General features: G+C 34.8%; 1 protein-coding gene across 1 annotated transcript in view; it reads right to left on the bottom strand.

Annotated features, from left to right (window-relative positions):
- The window catches only part of LOC127880076 (prestin-like), a 29,584-nt gene extending 8,824 nt beyond the window's left edge, over positions 1-20,760 (bottom strand). The window contains exons 1-7 of the mRNA XM_052427305.1: positions 20,705-20,760; positions 9,217-9,458; positions 8,227-8,337; positions 6,464-6,666; positions 4,456-4,620; positions 2,327-2,482; positions 140-222 (exon numbers count right to left, since the gene is read on the bottom strand). Coding sequence (XP_052283265.1) covers positions 140-222; positions 2,327-2,482; positions 4,456-4,620; positions 6,464-6,666; positions 8,227-8,337; positions 9,217-9,457 — 959 coding nt within the window. The 5' untranslated portion in view covers position 9,458; positions 20,705-20,760. The remainder of the gene's footprint in view (positions 1-139; positions 223-2,326; positions 2,483-4,455; positions 4,621-6,463; positions 6,667-8,226; positions 8,338-9,216; positions 9,459-20,704) is intronic.
- Positions 20,761-21,028: the final 268 nt, after the last annotated feature.

Here is a 21,028-nt window from a genome sequence, read left to right as displayed (position 1 = left end):
GGGGTTTCTTGTTAGCCCGTTAGACGATTAAATAACGTTTTATTAATGCTAATGTGCATGCAGGATAATTGTTTTTAAAGTCAGCAAATTATCCGCAAAAAAAGGAAGTGATAAATACACATTTTTTTTCTTAACTTACCCTCGAGGTATATCGCCTACTATTTTAACACCGTACGTTTTGTAGAAATTTCCATAATGAGTTGCAAGCGTGGCGCCAACGACCTGAAAGAAACACGACGCTGACAGTTTCTTGTACAATAAATTGTCATGACATTGACATGTACCCGGTTCATACCTTATTGTTGCAGTACATTTACATATGAACGCTTATATGGTGTCAGTTTCGAACCTCCTTTCAATTAATACAGTAATTGTGATAGTATGTAAATGTTTACATACATTATGTAATAAAATGGCATTTACATATAAAACAGGCGTGATTTCGTTGTTAACCTCTTATGAGAATACTATATTATTGTTATTTGTCCATAAAATAAGTCGCATTCTCTTGTGAAAATCATCGTGTATCAAAAACTAGCAATAACATTAGAGATCATGGGTGATTTAAAGTAACACTTGAACAATCTTAAAAATGCGCGTCGTTTAATGAAAGATTATTTGTACTTGTTACGATAATTGTAAAGTTGGAATTGACATTGTATAAATGTACATCGAATTTTATTGCGTAGAGACTGTATTCAGTTTAATTTAATTTGCAAATGGGGCCATCATGACATCAGTAGCAGGTTTAAGCAGCACGTGTATGCAAAATTAGACAAGTGCATGTTAACAAGGTGATGCCAAAAAACTAGGCGAGATAGTTTGATACGAGCAGAGAGACTGTATTCAGTGTTATTGAATTTGTTAACGGGGTCGTCATGACATCAGAAGAACGTGTAAGCAGCAAGTGTATGAAAATTAGACAAGTACATGTAAAGTAGTTGATGCTTAAAAAGTAGTCTGGTTAGTGTTATACGACATTCGTATGCAAATGTAATTCACTGATATACAAAGCAATTAAGCAATTGCATTTGACACTATGTTGAAAACCTTGTTACAACGAGCAAAAAAGATATACTCGACAAACATGACTAAAACTTATTAAAAGAAAATTGACCCAATTCTGATTTACATTGACATTTATCATGTGTTCTATGTGGTCTAAGTGAAACAAAAAGAGATATTTCGATCAAAAAGAATGATTCACAATTTCATGTATGTTTCTAACAAGAAATAGGGCAAGAATATACATGGTGGGGAATTTTAGAAAACTAATCAACTATATAACAAATTATGCACAAATAGTTTTACTAAAACAAGAGATAACTTAGTGATCATGTAGGCCCATGTATATAACGTCTTTTCGTTTGTAAGTGCGACAAAACGAAATAATCAAAACAACATATATTACTTGGTTATTCGAGTTTCAGTAACCAAAACAAAACAAAATACAGAAAACCAAATTTTTTTTTTCTTTGCAGCGTTTATCGGTATACAAATTATCAAACAAAATAAGGTACTTATATATTTTCCTATTCATATTTAGTGTAACGAATATCAATGTTAGAAAACATGAATAAAGTGCTTATTCTCGTTGTTCGTGTTGTGCATAAAATAGAAAACGAGTGGCGCTGCTGTTTGGGGAGATAAATCATGATCGACCTTCTTGGGCACTTCTCTCCCTTTGATAGGAACTAGCAATGAGCTGAATAGTCAACTCGGTTATTCAGTTTAAAAAATGTTCGACGTTCGTTAAACCACATGTATTGAAGTTTGTCATTAAATGCTTTATATTGATAAATATAAAAATTGGATCTGAATGCCTCAGTAAAAATCAAGTATAAAATTTTAAAAAGTAATCATCAACATGGCTCGAACAACTGACCCCTGGAGTCTTGGAGTAAAAGTCTACCATTTAGACCACTCGGCCGTCCATGCTCATACAATGAAGGATGCATTTTTTACTTTATATAAGCAATCCTCGTAGTTTCATAAAATATAACGAAAACAACAGAACTCTCCGAATTATTCAATCGTTTCTCGTTGCAACGCTTTATAATTTTCAGGTTTTTAAATCTTCAAAAGATGCATATAATGACTATTTTAGAGCGTGGTAAATGTTCAGTATTACTGTTTACTCACAAATATCATAACTGAAACGAAAATTTGCGAATCTGAAACAACTTTTTTTAATTTGTTAATTTACCAAAACGTGAAAAGGCCCCTTTAAAGAAGACATGTATTATACATACAAAAATGAGGAAACACAATAAAAGGACATCTTCAATGTATAAGTGCGGAGATTAGGCATTTATAGGCGACATACCACTATAAGTTCGATGGGGACGGGCACCCTGAGCTTCTTCTTGAATCTCTGGTTGATTTGCTCCTTGACCAAGTAGAGAGCTACCATGCAGATGATCGAGATGATGAGGGTAGCGATGTTCGTCTTGTGAATGTTCGAAAAGATGTGTATGTACGTCTGAAATGGACCGCACATACATTTACATATCACCCCTTAAGCAATGCCGGCGTGATATCAACCATTTATAGTATTTAGAGGTTTAAGAAATGTGTGCCCTTCCAGTTGGTGTATCGTTCTGCCTTAACATTGGTCTCCCGATATGATATACGTCGTTTTCGTTCTTGATTTAGAAAAAAAAGGATTTAAACGTTAGTTTTTATACAGATATACATGTATTGTGCCGCACAAGACCTTGATGAATACAGAACTTATCCTTTGACATGGAGTGCGAATTGAATTCGCACAAGTACTTAGGTAAACACTATGTGTTTTTTCTAATTATCTAAAACAGGAGAATAACAAATCTCTTGTCTCGAAAATTAAACTCAATTAATAACATGGTGAGAGGTGTGCTTTAAGACAATTTGTGATACGAATATATAGGGTATGTAAGCATAATATTCTGGTAATTCAGTTGTTTGAAAAGACATGCGTTACTATTATAATATAGACGTACATAGTATAAGTTTGTAACGAATTATTGCATGTATACATTGGCCAATAGTGAGAAACATCAAATACTCTAAAGAGTGTACTCCTTACAGGCCGATGGCAAAACATATTTTCAGTTGTTTTGTCCTTTGTCCTCCACACACGATAGATGCATTCACATAATAACAGTTGATAAACTTAACTAAATTTTACGCGTGCCTCCCCCCCCCCCCACACACACACCCAGGACATTTGTCTGAGCATACTGTTTTATTAGCATCGTTATACATTTAAAGCAATTATTAAGTATGGGCGTTACAGCTCTATAATAATCGTGGTGTTATTTATTTTCCCCATTATTACGTAACAACATTATAAGGTACAAAAATGGAAACGTGTTTGAAAGAGACAGTATCGCAATCAACGAAACATTTTGTTGTTTGTGTCAAAATTACAATTATCTACTTTAAACTGGCCCAATGCACATGTAACCAACAACCATGCTGCGTTAACGAATATTGTTATTCCAGCACAACCCGTGCGTTGTGTTTACCTCAAGGATAATAGGCGTTTAGTAGTATGAACTTGAACTTTAAGAAATACATGAAAAGGGTATAGAAACGTTCAAATACCCGCTGTTATATGCGTCTTATGAGGATCAGGTCACACGATGAAAAAATGGAAGAGATTGCGAACTTAACATGAATATTTTAGCGAATACATGCCAAATGGTGTAATAATTTAACAAACCTCAAAAATGTTTACAAAAACATATATAGTATACCATGAGTAAATCATGTGCGGACGTTAGGAAAACTTACGACATATCTCACTGGTTAAGCTAATATTACTTTTCGCAAACTAAAGTTTTCAGCTAAAACACATTATAATAAACTTCGAACGTTCTAATGTTTGTTAATCGGTTATCCGGTATATTCGTACAATTTAAATGAGGCACATATGCCGTATCTAAACATCGCAATGCTCAATGGAATGGAAACATTTTTTAACTGAAGAGACTCAAAAGTTTTTGTTTCAAATATTTTGTAATATTGTTGTTATTACAACAGCGACTTAGCGGTAACTGATAGAAATCATGTGTACCCATTTGAGTTAATAAACATATTAGCCAGGCAATTTAACCTATTTATGCATGGTGGACTCTCCCATCCTTCTAAATTCGATCAATTCATTTCCAAAATTAGGGATGTCTAGTATATTTTTTTCTATATTTAGAATATTTCTTACAGAAATTCCTTTAGCAAACAGCGCAGACCCTGATGAGACGCCGCATCATGCGGCGTCTCATCTGGGTCTACGCTGTTTGCCAAGACCTTTTTTCTAGACGCTAGAAATATATGGGTTAACGTAGACAAAAAACGGATGCACGCATAAGAGCCCAGACTTATATATTTTCCCTTATATAAATAATGTTAGTCATAAACGATGATTTATCAAAACAATGAAGTTCATTTCTAAATATCTTAACGAATACTGACATTGACAACTTGGAACATCCCGTCCGTGCGTGGAATTTTGAGCCCGAAGACGTATTTGACCTGACTGGTGCCCACGTGGATTGCGACACCAGTAGTGAAGCCGGCAATCAGTGGGTCCGACATGTACGTGGTAACGAACCCGAGACGGCAAATACCCATGATGAGCTAGACAATGTAAACAAAGGAAATTGCATAATTGATATACGTTCTGAGTAAACAGAACTTCATGCACATGCACAAAGTGTCATCCCAGAAAAGCATGTGTAGTCCGCACAGGCTATTCAGGGATGACATTTTCGTTTTGATGTGACTTCCTTTAAACATAACATTTCATAAAAGCGAAGAGTATCGTCCCTGATTAGCGTGTGCGGACTGCACAGGCTAATATGGGACGTTTTTTTTTTCAAAATGCACTAAACCCAGTTTTTCAGAAGCGATTATTTGTTTTTTGGGGGAATATTTGCTAAAATCTTTATCTTACGGACATTGGAACAAAAGCAAGTATTTTAAGAACTAAATATTGTTTCAAAATACGCGGATAGGAATGGTATGCGACATGAAAAAAGACTTGCGGATGATAGAGAGACTGAGTCGCAAATCTTATCTTCAAAATCGTATCTTCAGACAGTGTTAGGATACTTAGGAGAATTTCGTTCGCAATTTGCCGCAATGTGTCGCCGCCTATTATGAAACGGGTCTAAGTCGTAAATGCTGACGATTTTATCCAGTTTTGACCACCCATCATTATTTTATTTTGTTTTTGTAGTTATCTTTTATTTGCGTCAACTTCGCTATTTCTAAACTACAAAAAGTGCAAACAAAACCATAAATTGTCTTGTACAACATTTAGTAAACACTCAGGCAGGTTGAATGATGGTAAACAAAACATCAGCAAGCAGCGGGAGCAGTTATATCATCCTTAAATCGGTTAACTTAGACATGTACATAATTGCTTTTCATTGTTATATAATCTGATTTCACAAATAACATTGCATTATTATCATTATTATAATTATTACACGTTTGCTTTTTGCAGCTTAAGATGTGATTTAATCAACAATTTTGAGTTGCATGTTATGTAAATTTACATGATATACCTTGCACCATTTTAGTAGAAAATATGTGTTATTACTATTATTATTATTATCATTATTATTATTATTATTATTATTATTACTTATTATTATTATCAATTGTATTAGTATTAGTGTCGGTATTATTAATATTATTAGTATTATTATTTATGTTTTTAGTATTATTAGTATAACTCGTAGTAGTATTTATGTTTCAACTGTCATACATTGATTTCCTTATATATTGCACATTTGTAAACACTGTATGCATAACCATTGTCCACTTAGCCTGTTATTGGCCTTCTGGATCCGATACGAAACACCTTGCACGGATCTGATTGTATATATTTGATGGGACAATTTAATCTCATTAATAATTCATACAGTGACTTTCGTGTTTAACAACTATTAAGGTACAGGTTAAACTTCGTTGAAATTTTCAGTAAGCTGAAATAAACGCATTGATTTGTGAATTTACAATTAATTACATGTTTTGTAAACATGGTTTGTATTACACTGCTTGGCTTCTCCGTTTTTTTAACAACTGATTTTCAAAACAATTTAAGATTTCATATCTGCATTAAAGTAAACTATTACGTATATGTAGACGTAAAATTAAATAACTTGTTCTTCTGTTACTAAATCTACCTGCACAAGTCCAACAAGAAAGCCATTAACCCATTTATGCCTAGCGTCTAGAATAAAAAGACCTTGGCAAACAGCGTAGACCCAGATGAGACACCGCATGATGCGGCGTCTCATCAGGGTTTGTGCTGTTTGCTTAAATGAATTTCTGTACGAAATATTCTTAATATAGAAATAAATATACTAGACATCCCTGTATTAAGAAATAAATTGATCCAATTTAGAAGGATGGGCGAGTCCACTAGGCATAAATGGGTTAAATATAGATCTCTTCAGTAACTTAAATTTACCTGCACAAGTCCAACAAGAAAAGCCACGGACATGCCGATAGCAATCTTCTGCTCATCGCTAAGCCCAGAAGATGCCACAGTGGCGACCGTTACGTTGACGTCTTCGGTGGCATTACCGGGCACTGTTGACGTTGACGTGCCAGCAGTATCGTAAAATCGAGCGACAACTGAGCCAGTCAGCAAGCTAACCACCGCAACGGTGCCTATAAATAAAAGCCGATTTATTGAGTCGTATTTTGAGAAATCGGGGCATAATGCATGTGCGGACTTCCTTTTAACGAAAAAAACAACAATAAAACGGAAAGTGTCGTCCCTGATTAGCCTGTGTGGACTGCACAGGCTAATCTGGGACGACACTTTACGCATATGCAGTATACCCAGTTTTCACAGAACAAGACACTATTTTCCATGCGCATAGAATATAAATTATTTTATCCCATCATCAGACTGCATTGTCGAAATAAACCACTGGAATAAATTTTCCTCTATTTCGGCAGTGCTGAAATATAGCTGACACGCGCGGCGGAGAATGGTCATATTACTCGGAATCAACTATAAAGTAATCATTTTTAGTAAAATCGAATCAGGTTTAACAAAACAAACAATTTTATACCAAGATGTAATATATTTTTAACACATAATGCAACTCAAAAAGCAAAAAAAAACCATTATTTTCAAATATTAAGTGCTCGTGACGTCATTATTAGTGTTGCAACAATACGCCAAAAACCGTATTGCAATATATTGTCAGTTCAAAAACCCGTATTGCAATATATCGCAATATATTGCTTACTTGTACCAAAATAATAACTTGCCAATTACCCGATAATCCCGTATATTCCAGTTTTAAAGCAAAATTTTGGTAAATATTTACTATATACCGGTAAATGTACTCAAGAATAACAAGAAACACAAACATTCGCAACTTTTCTTAAGAATCAAATACATTTTGGCATCTGTTACTATTTAAAGATGTGATGAAATAACGTCCAACCCGGGCGTTTTTTTCCACTGAACACGCGTAATTCACCTGACGTGATGTTCCCATTTTTATACAACACAAAATATATCCATACTTTCCATGCGACGTCCTATATGTATGTATAATTTTCGCGCGCTTTTGATTGAGACAAAGGATAAAGCACTTTTTTTAACGCTATAATTTTTTATTGTCGCATACGCACGAGTTTTTTTAGACTGAACAATCGTCAAGCACCAAGCAGATTATTGCAAAAGGTGGGTGTTTCAGAGTCCGAAAAATAGTAACTACGGTAAAACCTTTACAAAACACACGTGACACATCGCACGAGGTTTTTTAACCGGACAAGGGTCAAGCACCTGGCAGATTATTGCAAAAAGTGAGTGGACCGTTAAATTAGCTTCATTTGGGTACAAAGGCATGAATACATTTTATACGATATACCGGTATCATAGATTATCTTTCACTCAAAAACTTAAACCTTGCTTTCAATTGAAAGTTTCGGTCGCGAAACAATTAAATTGTGTTTAAAACATTTACTAAACACACGTTTTTTTTTTAGTATAACAACTTGTCGCTTGGTCATCAAACTGGCTACAATGTTATGTAATATTATTCCATAGAAACATATGTTGCTCTGTATTATTGTTACCATGACATGTTGATCTGACCAACATTTTAAGTTCGTCACAACTATCGTCAGCCTAGTAAGTTGAAATGCTGAAATTCCCTGAATTTTAGTAGACACAGTTCTACCACAACAAATGGTATAACGACAGCTTACCCATGGAAACGTGTTTGGATGTACCGAAGATGTAGTAAATGATGACTGGAAAGAACGACAGGTATAGGCCGACCACCGGTGGCATTTCAGCCAACATTGCGTACGCCATACCTGTAAATAACAAATGTCTACGTCCAACGATTGAGTCGATGTACACGGGTCAATTGAATTTTTTTTTAAAGGGAAACACATGTATTAGGAACGAACGCATATCTGAAAGCAACTAAAATATACGAAAGTAGTGTAAATTACCATTTTCGTTTTTGCATACCAACATTTTCAACTTTTTAGAAATTATCGTTAAAAACGCAAAAACATCACATATTTCCAGCAAATGAGTTTATTTAAAAAAGATTCAGCATGCCCACAAGTCAGTGTTAAGTAATAAACTACTTTTTGACATGCAGTTGTTTCTCTAATAATACGTCACATGGACAAACATATTTACATACCTAATATAAATTATATTAAGTATGGCATCCTCTCAGTCAAACAAGCATATGCACATAAACAAATATCAATGTTGCATAACACAAACACATATTCAATTATAAAAATATCTTTCTTTTAATTTGCAGACACCCTCGTATTTAATAAATAATCCCGATAACTTCACACCGAAAAATAATTATTATGATGTATGTATTTCGATGATCTGATATATATGTTTGCTATTCATTGCATTGTTTTCCTTCGTTAGAAAGTGCTATTATATTATATAATATAGGTCCCTTCCTCAATAGATTTTTCTTTAATCGATGCAATTTTCACAAAATGTCTACTTAACCTTTGCCGATACTTACAATCCCCCTACTGAAATAATATGCCTCTTTTCCACACCAAGAAAAAAGCCATGCATAAGAAATATATCATATACTAGTATTCATTTGATAACATTATGTTCGTGTAGTTTTATGTAAAGATTCGCAACGATTTTATCGGACCTTATTGAAATATACCGAGCGCCATATGAGAAACAAAGGCCCTCACCTTGCGGCAACTGCATGATCCCTACTGTGATCCCGCAGATTAGATCCGCCAGGAAATCCGTCTTCCACTGGTACTTCCTCATGATCCGCCACACCGGAAAGAGACTTAGCGCCATGTTGGTCAGGCGCTTTCGATTGCACGTGAACAGACGCTGCAATGGCGAACGGTCGGAGGGCTGGTTCTTCCGGTAGGTCTCCCGGAAATCCCCCGTTTTCCGCGGCTCGGAAAGAGTCGACGGCATTCTGTGTACGACAATTGCATAAACTACTTATAGAATTCTGATAACTAGTATAATTTATTTAGTCTTCTAATCAGAAAGGCGGATAATGCAATACTATTTTATACTGGACTAAATTCGTGATAACAATATCGCCCAATGTTGTTACGAATCGAGCTAAAAAATAACAGTTGAGTAAAGGTAATCCTGAAAATTGCCTCATTTTAATATTTTTAAGTGAAAAACAGTAGATCACCGTTATTTCCAAAATCGCTAATCCGAATTTCCCGTTATTTTGAAGTTTTTGTTTCAGTCGCAATTTTCCCCTTCTTAGTTTGACAAGAAGTTTATATTTAAATCGATTTTCGCTATATTTAATAATCGACTTTTTGAACCCGGTCTAACCACCAATTATTGTGTATATTTATTAAGTGTTAATACGAGCAATCGAGTATGTGTTGTTTTGTTTATCTTTTCCCATGGCAACTTATGTTGTAACTTGATTTAAAATTACTCACGCCTGTACTTAAAAAAAATATTATACAATTTTGTGCTATTCATCTGTACCTTAGGCTTGTATAAAATTGACAGTTTATTAATATGCGGAAATAAAAATTAATTTATGTGCAATTTTAACACCGCTTGTCATCTGATCATTCACAAATTAACATTCAGATAATATCAAGGTCTTATATACATGCCTTTTCGTAAATATCTTATTCCGTTTTCTGATTGTTAATGAAACTTTTATGCAAAACTATCACTAACCGCATGCTAAGTAACTGAGAATTGAAATTGGATACAGGTGGATAAATCCGGTAAAAGCCCGTACTTCCAGGGACCGGTATTTGTTATTCGTCGTACGAGTGGCCTTTATATAGGACAGATGCATGTCTATTAGACGAATTTCACGTTGCGTAATATTTACCAAGCAGCCATTTTGGAGGCACATGCGAACATTTTATGGTTCAGTTGTCGAGCACAAAGGAGCTGTCATTGGATCGATAACGGTGCGTTGAAAACGACTAAATGGTGATAAAGTGTTCTATTATTGGGTGTTCAAATCGTAAGGACCGTGAAAAGGATCTGCATTATTACAGAATACCAGCGATAATAAAGAATCAGGGAGAAGATTGGGAAAAACTAACAGCGGATCGTAGACGAGAATGGTTGGCAAAACTCGGTTCAGCCTAAAACTAACAGATGCGAGGTGGCATTAAAGTGATATTATGGTCATCTAACAGCTATAGGTGTCTATCGCAACCGTTGTTTATTGTTGGTGTTTTCACTACATATACACTTATATTTGTTAATGCAGCATCAACATACTAACATGTAAACCATCAACGCATTTTTGAACTTCGGTCCAATAATAGAAGTGCACTGGCAGAAAACCCCAATAACCAATGTTACCGGTCGTTAATGTAATTATCTCATTCATGAAAAAATCGTCCAGTATCATTTGTACACAGTATTATAATGGAAAAGTTGTTTTAATGCCTAGTACACACCGTTTGGAAAATGGGATAACTTTCATGTTGTTTTCGTGACATGTTAGTATCTTGTTTATCCATCTTATGAAAAACTTTTCGTCATTTTACAATTTGATGACAAACAGCGAATAAACGGCGAACGATTAAGTTTTGTAAGATCGTTTGTATGTACCGGGGTATGTTTTTCTCGTTTGGAAAAGACAATGCAAACAAAATCTGTATATGTTCGGTACAAGTTTATGCACATACTCAAATAGCGAACAAATCTTAGGAAACATGTTTTAAATATCTGTTCGCTTATGGACAATCATAAATCGAAATCGGTCAAATAATAAAGCGTTCACAGATACCGTATTTGCTTACAGTTTGTGACCCTCAAATGTGACGGACACCCGCTTTAAGCAAAATATTTGTTAAAAGGATTATTTGTCGGACACCCAGAATGCCCCTTTTTGTATTACCAAAATTTCAGACGTTTGCAAAAAATCTGATGTAATCTTACCAGTTTTTTCGTAAACCCCGTCACCATTTATACCAATTTCCGTTTTTAAATAAGGTTACACCTAAGTATTTGAATGGTGTGACAATTTCTAATGTTTCACCATATAGGGTATGAAGACGATGCACTTTTGTATCAGTCTGAATAAACTGTCTGTCTGATTGTCTGTCTGTCTGTCTGTCTGTCTGTCTGTCTGTCTGTCTGTCTGTCTGTCTGTCTGTCTGTCTGTCTGTCGCGTTGGTTAACTTAAAAACAAACAAATTATATTTAACAAATACAAATATTTTTTTTGGACCTCTGAAGAAGCTAAAACACTGGGTTTTTATTTCAACAATGATGAACATCTAAATATAGACAAAAACTTGCACCCAAAATAACTTACCTTTATAAATTGCTTAAAACAGTGGCAACACTGAAAATTAACACTCCTTGAAAAAGCCACTGTGGTTAAAACTTTTGCCCTGCCAAAGACTATGTACAAATTGTCAGCACTCCCAACCCCTAATCATGAAATATTACAAACAATTAATAAATCTATATTCCAATTTGTATGGGATTGCAAACCTGAAAAAATAAAAAGAACAACCCTAGTTAAATCAATAGATCAAGGAGGGCTGAAACTCACCGATATTACTGCTCTAATACATGCTAATAAGGTCAGTTGGGTCAAAAGATTAACAGACATAAACAATAAAGGGCAGTGGAAATTTTTCTATCAGAATGAACTTAATAAATATGGTGTAAATCTTGTATTTGAATGTGCATTTAATGAAAAACATATTGTTTCCAATTTTAAAAATATATTCCTCAGAGATGTCATTATCTCTTAGAGCAAGATTAAATCGAAAGAAAAAGAAGGGCATGTAAATAAAACGATTATATGGAATAACTCGAGGATAGAAAAAATAACCAACATACCTTCTTCTACCTAAACTGGTTTAATAAGGGTATAAAATTCATCGAACACATATACGACTTTAGGTCAAAAACCTATTATACATTTGAAGCTTTTAAAACCCTTTATGAATTACCCTCAACAGATTATCTTAAATATTACACACTAATCAAAAGTATCCCAATAGCTTACAAACAAAAACTATCTCAAATGGATTTTGTCAATTTCAATCATAACACATTACTTGAAAAAGTACAAAAATCAAAAACAGTATGTAAATATTTATATAATCTACAACAAACTTTAGAAGAAAATAAAATTAAACAAGAAAAGAAATAGGAAGACATAATGTCCCCCTTTGAACAAAGTATCGACTGGAAACATGCTTATTTAACACCATTTAAAGCCACCATAGATAACACTTTACGCAATTTTCAATATAATATTCTACAGTGCATACTACCAACTAATTCATATTGGTATAAATGTAATCTAACATCTTCAAGTCTGTGCACTTTTTGCGCAAGTTGTAAGGAAACAATTATACACGTTTTATATGAATGTAATTCTGTACAACCCATATGGCAGGAGCTGACATTGTTATTAAATAGAAAACAATTACACATAGAACTGAATGTAATTGATATTATTTTTGGAACTAAAAAAGGAGGCACTCATAATCAAGTGATTAACTTTATAATTATCCTTATGAAATCTTACATATTCAATACCAAATCAAAAGCCGAAAAGCCAAATATTGAGACCTTCAACAATGCTCTAGGAATGAAAATTATATTAGAAAAGCAAATTGCCTTCGAAAGAGGCAAAATTGATCAACATAATAGAAAATGGCTCATTAAGAATCTTGCCTACATCCCCGACACTTTAGGATGTTTCTTTTTAATCTTTTTTTTTAAACCGCTAAATGTTTCTCTTTATTTGTGTCAAATTTTGTGAAATATGTCAAATATTGCGGGCCTTTTGATTTTTGTTTGATATATTTTTTATTATTTTTCACTTTATTATTTTTTATATTAAATTTATTAATCAATGTTACAACTCTCTTATTATCAAATCTAGCTTTTCCCCTCTCCTTTTCACTCTTTAGAAAATAACATAGCATCGTCTCAACAAAATTTTTCTGGTAACAATGTTAAGCAATACCATATTCATACATAAACAAATAAAGTGTGTGTGTTTTTCTCTTAGTATATCCATAAAACACGTATAAGTGCAGACATAGTCAATGCATATGATACTTTAGTATATGTAAGAGACCAAAATGTTTTGTTGCTTTATATGTGTATTCATGTTGTAATAGAGATGTTTGTTGAAAATCAATAAAAAAAGACAATAAAAAGAATTTTATATCGTTGATCGAAATGATTCCTTCAATATTAGAAATAATATTTTCAATAATGTCATTGACGAACATCATGAATAGAATGCTTGAGCACGGGTCGCCTTGTTTAACACCAGAGAATGAATTGATGTATTCGGATATGTTATTGTTTAGCCTGAGGGCTGATTTGACTGATGAATACATGGCTTTGAGTGCAGAAACCATTTTGTGACATGTGGTGTCACGGGCATACCCATAAACGCTTTTAATCCACACTTGGGACATCGCCTCCCATTTAACGGATTCGTTCGCTCTTTTATCGCCGATGTGGGTTTTTTCAAGACCTTGATCTCACTGAAATTAATCATCCGTTATAAACGAAGCAAAATCATCTATTTTTTCGTGTTTTTATTTTTTTTATCGTGAATTTAGACTTTATTACGAAAATTAAATAAAGACCCAAGTTTAGGAAATCTACAAAACACAAGGTATGCTTAAAAAAGCAAACTTGGCATTAAACATCACGTGTTGTCACTGAATATTGTTGCAGAGACACATATTTTATAAATCTATCGTGTATATTTCTTATTTAACTTATATTGATTAACGATGTTGAACAAATCGACACTTAGTTTCATGTTTCAATTGTTTTCAATCCTACTGTGCGAAGTCATTAAGTACTGTTTATTGGAATAAAGCGGGTGTACACTATGATTACGCTGTAATCTGCCAAATTCTTCAGTACCGTTTTCAGTAGTGGGTAACGTGATAGCCAATATGGCGGCGGTAAATTTATCGATTCTGGGATTGTCTATTACACCTATGTTTTTACAACCGGGTGGCGGTACTAAAGTCAGTGAACCGTTACGTTTGCTCTGTATGGGTGAAAAGGTACGTGTACTTGTTAAAGTGATATTATGGTCATCTAACAGTTTATAGGTGTCTAACGCAACCGTTGTTTATTTTTGGTGTTTTCACTTCATATACACTTATATTTGTTAATGCAACATCAACATACTAAAACAATATCCCGGAAAGAGACAAATAATGCATTTGAATATCAACCGTACTTTCGTTGGACAACTGATCACGCATGTACAACGTGAACCTTAATTAAGTTTTAGTGCAGATTCGTTTACACGACACAAAGACACCATTTTGGTTTACGGATCATTTCGGCTTACAGGACTGAGTGGGTCACGTAAGATATATAATATAAAATATATTTTTATAAACAACTGGTAGCAAGATGAGTTGCAGATAATTGGTCAGTAACCACATTTTAACTTACTCTTTTGACCTGTTAATTCTTTTCAGCTCAATTCAACAATGAAAAATGCCCATAATATCACTTTAATAAATGGTTTGACAATGAAAATATCTTCAACAATTGTCAATTGGATTTAGAAATACGTTCAACCATATTACTGAATTTTGCCATGTTTTTGTGCATGCAATTATATAAAAAAAAAACTTAATAGAAAGACATATTACGGCTCATTGGGTTATTGTCGACCTGAAATGGCTTGAAGACTAGAAGCCGATTCATGTCACCCTGGGGTGACTTCAAGCCGATTCATGTCACCCTGGGGTGACTTCAAGCCAACCGGGTGACTAGAATCGGCTTGAAGTCACCACAGGGTCGAATGAATCGGCTTCTAGTCACCCCTAGGTGACTACAAGCCATTTCAGGTCGACAATGACCCAATTAGCATAGCGCATTGGGTCGTTGTCGACCTGAAAAGGTTTGAAGTCACCCGGGGTGACTAGAAGCCGATTCTTGTCACCTTAGGGTGACTTCAAGCCGATTCATGTCACCCTGGGGTGAACTCAAACCGACCGGGTGACTAGAATCGGCTTGAAGTGATGAATCGGCCTCTTGTCAGCCCCGGGTGACTTCAAGCCATTTCAGGTTGACAATGACCCAATGAGCCATATTACGGCGTGCTCTCATTGGTTACCAACGTTCGTTAGATGCCGTTATGCTTTATGGGTAAAATTGATGAAAACTGATGTTGATCATAAAATGATAGATATGATATATGGAGCCACGCACTGTTTGATTATCCTATACATAACTCACATATTTGATTATATGAGTTTAAATGAGTTTCTAGAAACGACTGATAATAAATGAATACACAATATTTTATTTACTTAAGAAAGTGTACTATACACGAACATTCAACAGAATTCACAAGCGCAGCTTGATGATATCTACTAGTATTAGTATTAATTAACCAAAATGGGACAAAACAATAAATAAACCCTTTGTACAAAAGACGCGTCACTATTGCTGAGCTAGATAGGTAAACGAGTTGGTATTTGAAATTGTTCAACACAGGGACCTATACAAACAAAATGTATAGGCCCCTGTTCAACAGTACTATCAAAATCATGCGTACAACAGAATGAGGTAATTTTATGCAGTCGATTTCATTATTTGACGTCCGACTATGCTATTTATCTCGTCAATCTAATCCGTTTGCACTTAAACGATCGCTGCCTGTCAAGGACAATAAAAGAGTACATTCTTCATGTAGACTAGCTGTACGTGGACCAGAATCTGAACTTAAGCAAGCATCGTCGCACAATAATACTGGTTGTATCCGAATCAAACTGGATACATTTACCGTAAGAACGAAACGCAAAACAGCATTGCATTCGAGTTAAAAAAATAATCCTATATATTGACAGTATTTATTGATTAATAAAACGTGTAATCCTCTTCTTTAATTAGATATTCTTTTTCGTATTTTAGTTTACGAGTAAAACAACTCATGTGCAAAAAAATATTGATTAACAAAACTTGTAATCCTCTTCTTTAATTAGATATTCTTTTTCGTATAATAGTTTACGAGTAAAACAACTCATGTGCAGAAAATGTCGAGGGCATTCAATGCGTGTATACTTTAGCGAACTTAAGTACGGAATCCGGATATTGCGATTTATAATCTGGCCCTTCTTTGACCAAGGGCGACACACGATACACGATATTTTGCGCGACAGTCGCGGCGACGCATGATATTTTGCGCGTCAATCGCGGCGACGCACGATATATTTAACACGACGTATCGACCTTATATATGCGACTGTCGCCCTTGTATATGCGATATCTCGCCATTTGAACACGACCGTCGCTCTTTGAACACGACCGTCGCCCTTTATGAAAGCGACCGTCGTTCTTTTATATGCGATATCTTGCCCTTTGAACACGACCGTCGCCCTTTAAACACGACCGTCGCCCTTTTAGAACGCGTCCGTCACCCTTTTATATGCGAAATATCTCACAGATTGTTCACCGATTTGTCTCAATTGCATCGGTAAAAGCATACACTGTTTACTGTTAACAATGAGAATGAAAAAGGTAAATGCACACATGTATTGATGGAGCAGTCTGTTATTGAATCGACGCTGCACCAAATGATGACCGTTAATATTTGACGATGCTGCTTTTAACGATGCTGCTTCAGCAAAGCAGGGCCCCGTTTCATCAACGATCGCATCGCAATTTTACTGCTAAAATATCGCACATCGCTTATCTGATCGCAATTTGCGTTTCATCAAATATCGCATCGCCGGTTCGGTTGCGATATTCGCACATCGCCAATATTAAGGCTATTTTGCGTTTCATCAAAAATCGCACATCGCAAGAGCACCTATTTTTGCGATATTTTGCTATAAAAAAAATGCGATGACACAAACGCAGTCGCAGAGCGTTAAAAAAAACAATATGGCCGAGATGTTTTTGTTGATGATGGCAAATAACCAGAGAAGGAGAGAGCGGGAGTTCCGGTCCCGTTTGGAGGTTGCCGGGGTTCACGATATACTTTGTTAGTCGGTATCGGGTGAACCTAACAACCGCGCAACAACTGGTTGAGCTTTTGGGGCAGGATCTTGTCAGATCTGAACGGGGCGGAAAAACCATTTCGCCGGAGACCAAGGTAAGATTATTGCAATCGACATGCATTTGCTACTGCTGATATTGCTGCTAATTTACTACTCTATATTGGCTCGGAGAAATTGACACACACAGTACGTGCATTACGACCGTTATCAAGTACAGGAAACCCCAGTAGGGTGCTGTTTTCTTACATCCGGTCTAAATTTGTTCTCATGTAAACAAGTAAACACGGATACAAAAGTGAAATTTTATGATACAGTACCGTTGGATTGCCAGGCATGAATAGGCAAATCGAACAACGATTGAATTGTAATTCGACTCATTCAATGTATGGATTAATTGGAGGCGAAATTAGGGGAATGTCAAGTTTGTTAACCTACAATATGAAGTCAATACGATCTAGGTCACGTAAGTTTGAACGTATCGTTTTAGTAGTATGTAGAAATTTATTAATTACTCACGGATTTTTCATCATCATCATTTTTTCATTTCTACTGAACTTTTCAATTGAAGAGTGGAGTCAGTGGAGTAAAACGACTAGGGCCAACTTGATCGTTTTTTGTTTTTTAAATGGGTCTTTTGATTTTAAATAATATTTCAGGTACATGTCACCAAATTTTATTTATGAATGTTTGAAACTTTTTTGCTGCAGATCCTCGTCAGCCTGAGATTCCTGGCTAGAGGCGCATTTTACTCAGAATTTGCTGACACGCATGGGATCAGCAGATCAAGTGAATCGAAAACCGTTCATGCCTTAGTTGAGTCTGTCAACAACAACTTGGACAACATTAGGTACAATACTGCAATATAGATTTGATATAATCTTATTGCACTTATTGTTACAAACAGACAATCTTATGTGTACGGTTACAAACAGAAAATCTTATGTCAACTACCTGAGTTTAGACCCGGGCTGGGCACGGAAAATTCTCAATAGTTTGCAACAGTAGAAATATGAAGCTTTCTAAGAAATCCTATATATGAAATGGCATCTCCAGACTCCTAAAGATTTTCCGATTTGCCACTCGTCGAAGTTATCATACCGTGAAAAAAAATCTTCACAATGGCGACCTATGTAAAAGACCGAGCAAGTCCGATTGAGTTAGCTAAATGTTCTCAATCGGCATACCTCGCTGATTATCATTGATAAAGGTAAAGGCAGCTTGGTTCCCGTCATTTTTCAAATTTATCGAGAGGTTCGGGACAGGAACCAGACACCCAATTTTTGTGTCGTACCCAAAACTTTCCGCTCCCAGCTTTTTTTCGTACCCAATTTTTTGTTCGTACCCAATTTTTTGTTCGTACCCAAATTTTATTTCCTACTCAATTTTTTGCGTACGCTAATTTGTTATCTCTTACAATCTATGTACCGGTACCTAGGCTGAATGGGTCAAGTTCCCCACGGGTACTTCTTCCCCGTACACTGGGTACTTTGAAGTATACTTCACCGTACGCCGATTTTCAAATTATCATTTTGGGTACCCCGGTATACTTATAGGTACCCCATCTTTCATAAAAAAAAAAAAATCGCACCCACATTTATTTCGTACTCAAGTTGTTCGTACCCATTTGTTTTTCGTACCATTTTTCTAAATTTTTTTCCTACCCACATTTTTGGCATATTTTTTTCGTACCCAAAATATTCGTATCCAAATTTTATTTCGTACCCAAAATTGTTGTACCCACATTTTTTTCGTACCCGAAATTTTCGTACCCACATTTATTTTTCGTACCCATATGTGAAAAATGTAGATGCGAAAATGTTGGGTACGAACAATATTCGGGTACAAACATTTTGGGTACGAAAAAAATATGCTAAAAAGCCTATTGTTCTTCATAAAGTTTAACAAAGAACTGTGGATTGTCTCTATATACATGTTTTCTGCAGCTATACAAAATCTTAAATTAAGGATGCGGATAAATGACAAGCAATAAAAAGTACACAATTGTGGTGATGTAGATAAACTTTAATTGATGCTATCAATCCTCTTCAAAAGCATCTTCACATCAGTACTGTCAGTACTTTGATTAATGAGTGTTGTTATTATGTAACAACAAAACAACAACAAACCACAAATGAATTGTGTTCTGTTGCACCACACCTTGGTTTCAGTCAATTAATGGTGTTATAATCCAAAGCATCTTTGCTACATTCGGAACGCTTTTTGCTGTCGATAAGACTCTGGTATTGATTTCAGTTCAATGTGTTATATATTTTTCGTTTTCATTTATAACATAAAAGTGGTACATAATCATTTTCAATGAATTCCTTTTTATCTTTATCCTTATCCTAATCTTTCTCGCATATACCATAATCAGCTGCAAAACATCATCAATATCATCAACAACAAAACATAATCAATATCATCAACAACAAAACATCATCAACAACAAAACATCATCCTCACCATCATGTTCTTTTATTATCATCAACAACACCGCCCTACCATCGCCGTCATTATTTCCAAAGTCGTTGTAATCATGATTTTATCAAAATAAATTTCTAAACCGCCATAATATTAATATCATCTTATCATCAGTATCAGCGTAGAATGCAAGATGTATATATACATCATCATTCTGAGAGTATTTATCACAAACTTTAAAGCAATTCTTCAGTAACTGGACGTTATGTTAAAATTAATATATATTTAACATACTTTATTACATTTTCTTACTAACTATCGCTTGATAAATAATAGTAACCGTTAATAGGTTTTATAGGAATTTTAAATGGAGTTGTTTGAGTCAAACAAGTACAAAGAAGCTTATCTATAAAAAGTCATTTCCTAATCACATTCCGTATATACCGTTTTTAACGCAGCTATAAAAGGTGAATAAACTTGAACAGTATTTGAGGTACCTACACATTAGAATACTTTGGGCAGGAATTAAATAACTTTGATTTCATAATTATTTTTTTCGTTCATTCAATAAATTTGTATGCTTTTCCAAACAAGTTCACACAATAATTTTGAAACTATATCTATAAAACTGAAATTCAAAACCAACGCTTGATGCTTCTAATAAATACCTATACTGCTATTTCAATTGCAAAGGCATATCCAATAGCTATTGTCGATACTATAATAAATTCATTTTCAAATGCATTTGTGACAAAAAAGCAATCATACTTACGTGCAAAACGTCACACAGTAGACAATACTCACAGATGCTCTAGTTAACTCACAAGTGGGATTTAAACTGTCATGGACGTTTTGCTGGACACCAATTTAAATAATATACTAGCGGAAGCCGGTGAAATCCAAATCAGCTGAGATCTATACCAAATGTTTCATTAACTAGCGAAAGCCGGTGAAATCCAAATCAGCTGAAATCTGTACCAAATGTTTCAAATGTAATTAATTATGTTTCGCTTCTGGGCATTAAAAGTTTCGGAATACAAATCAGACATAAATTTGTTTACGTAATGAAGAACATGTATTGGAGTACTAAGTATTT

This window comes from Dreissena polymorpha, chromosome 4 (assembly GCF_020536995.1).
Source record: "Dreissena polymorpha isolate Duluth1 chromosome 4, UMN_Dpol_1.0, whole genome shotgun sequence".
In the NCBI taxonomy this organism is placed as follows: domain Eukaryota; kingdom Metazoa; phylum Mollusca; class Bivalvia; order Myida; family Dreissenidae; genus Dreissena; species Dreissena polymorpha.
The sequence above is the reverse complement of the archived record's forward strand: the minus strand, read 5'-3'. Positions and strand labels throughout refer to the sequence as shown.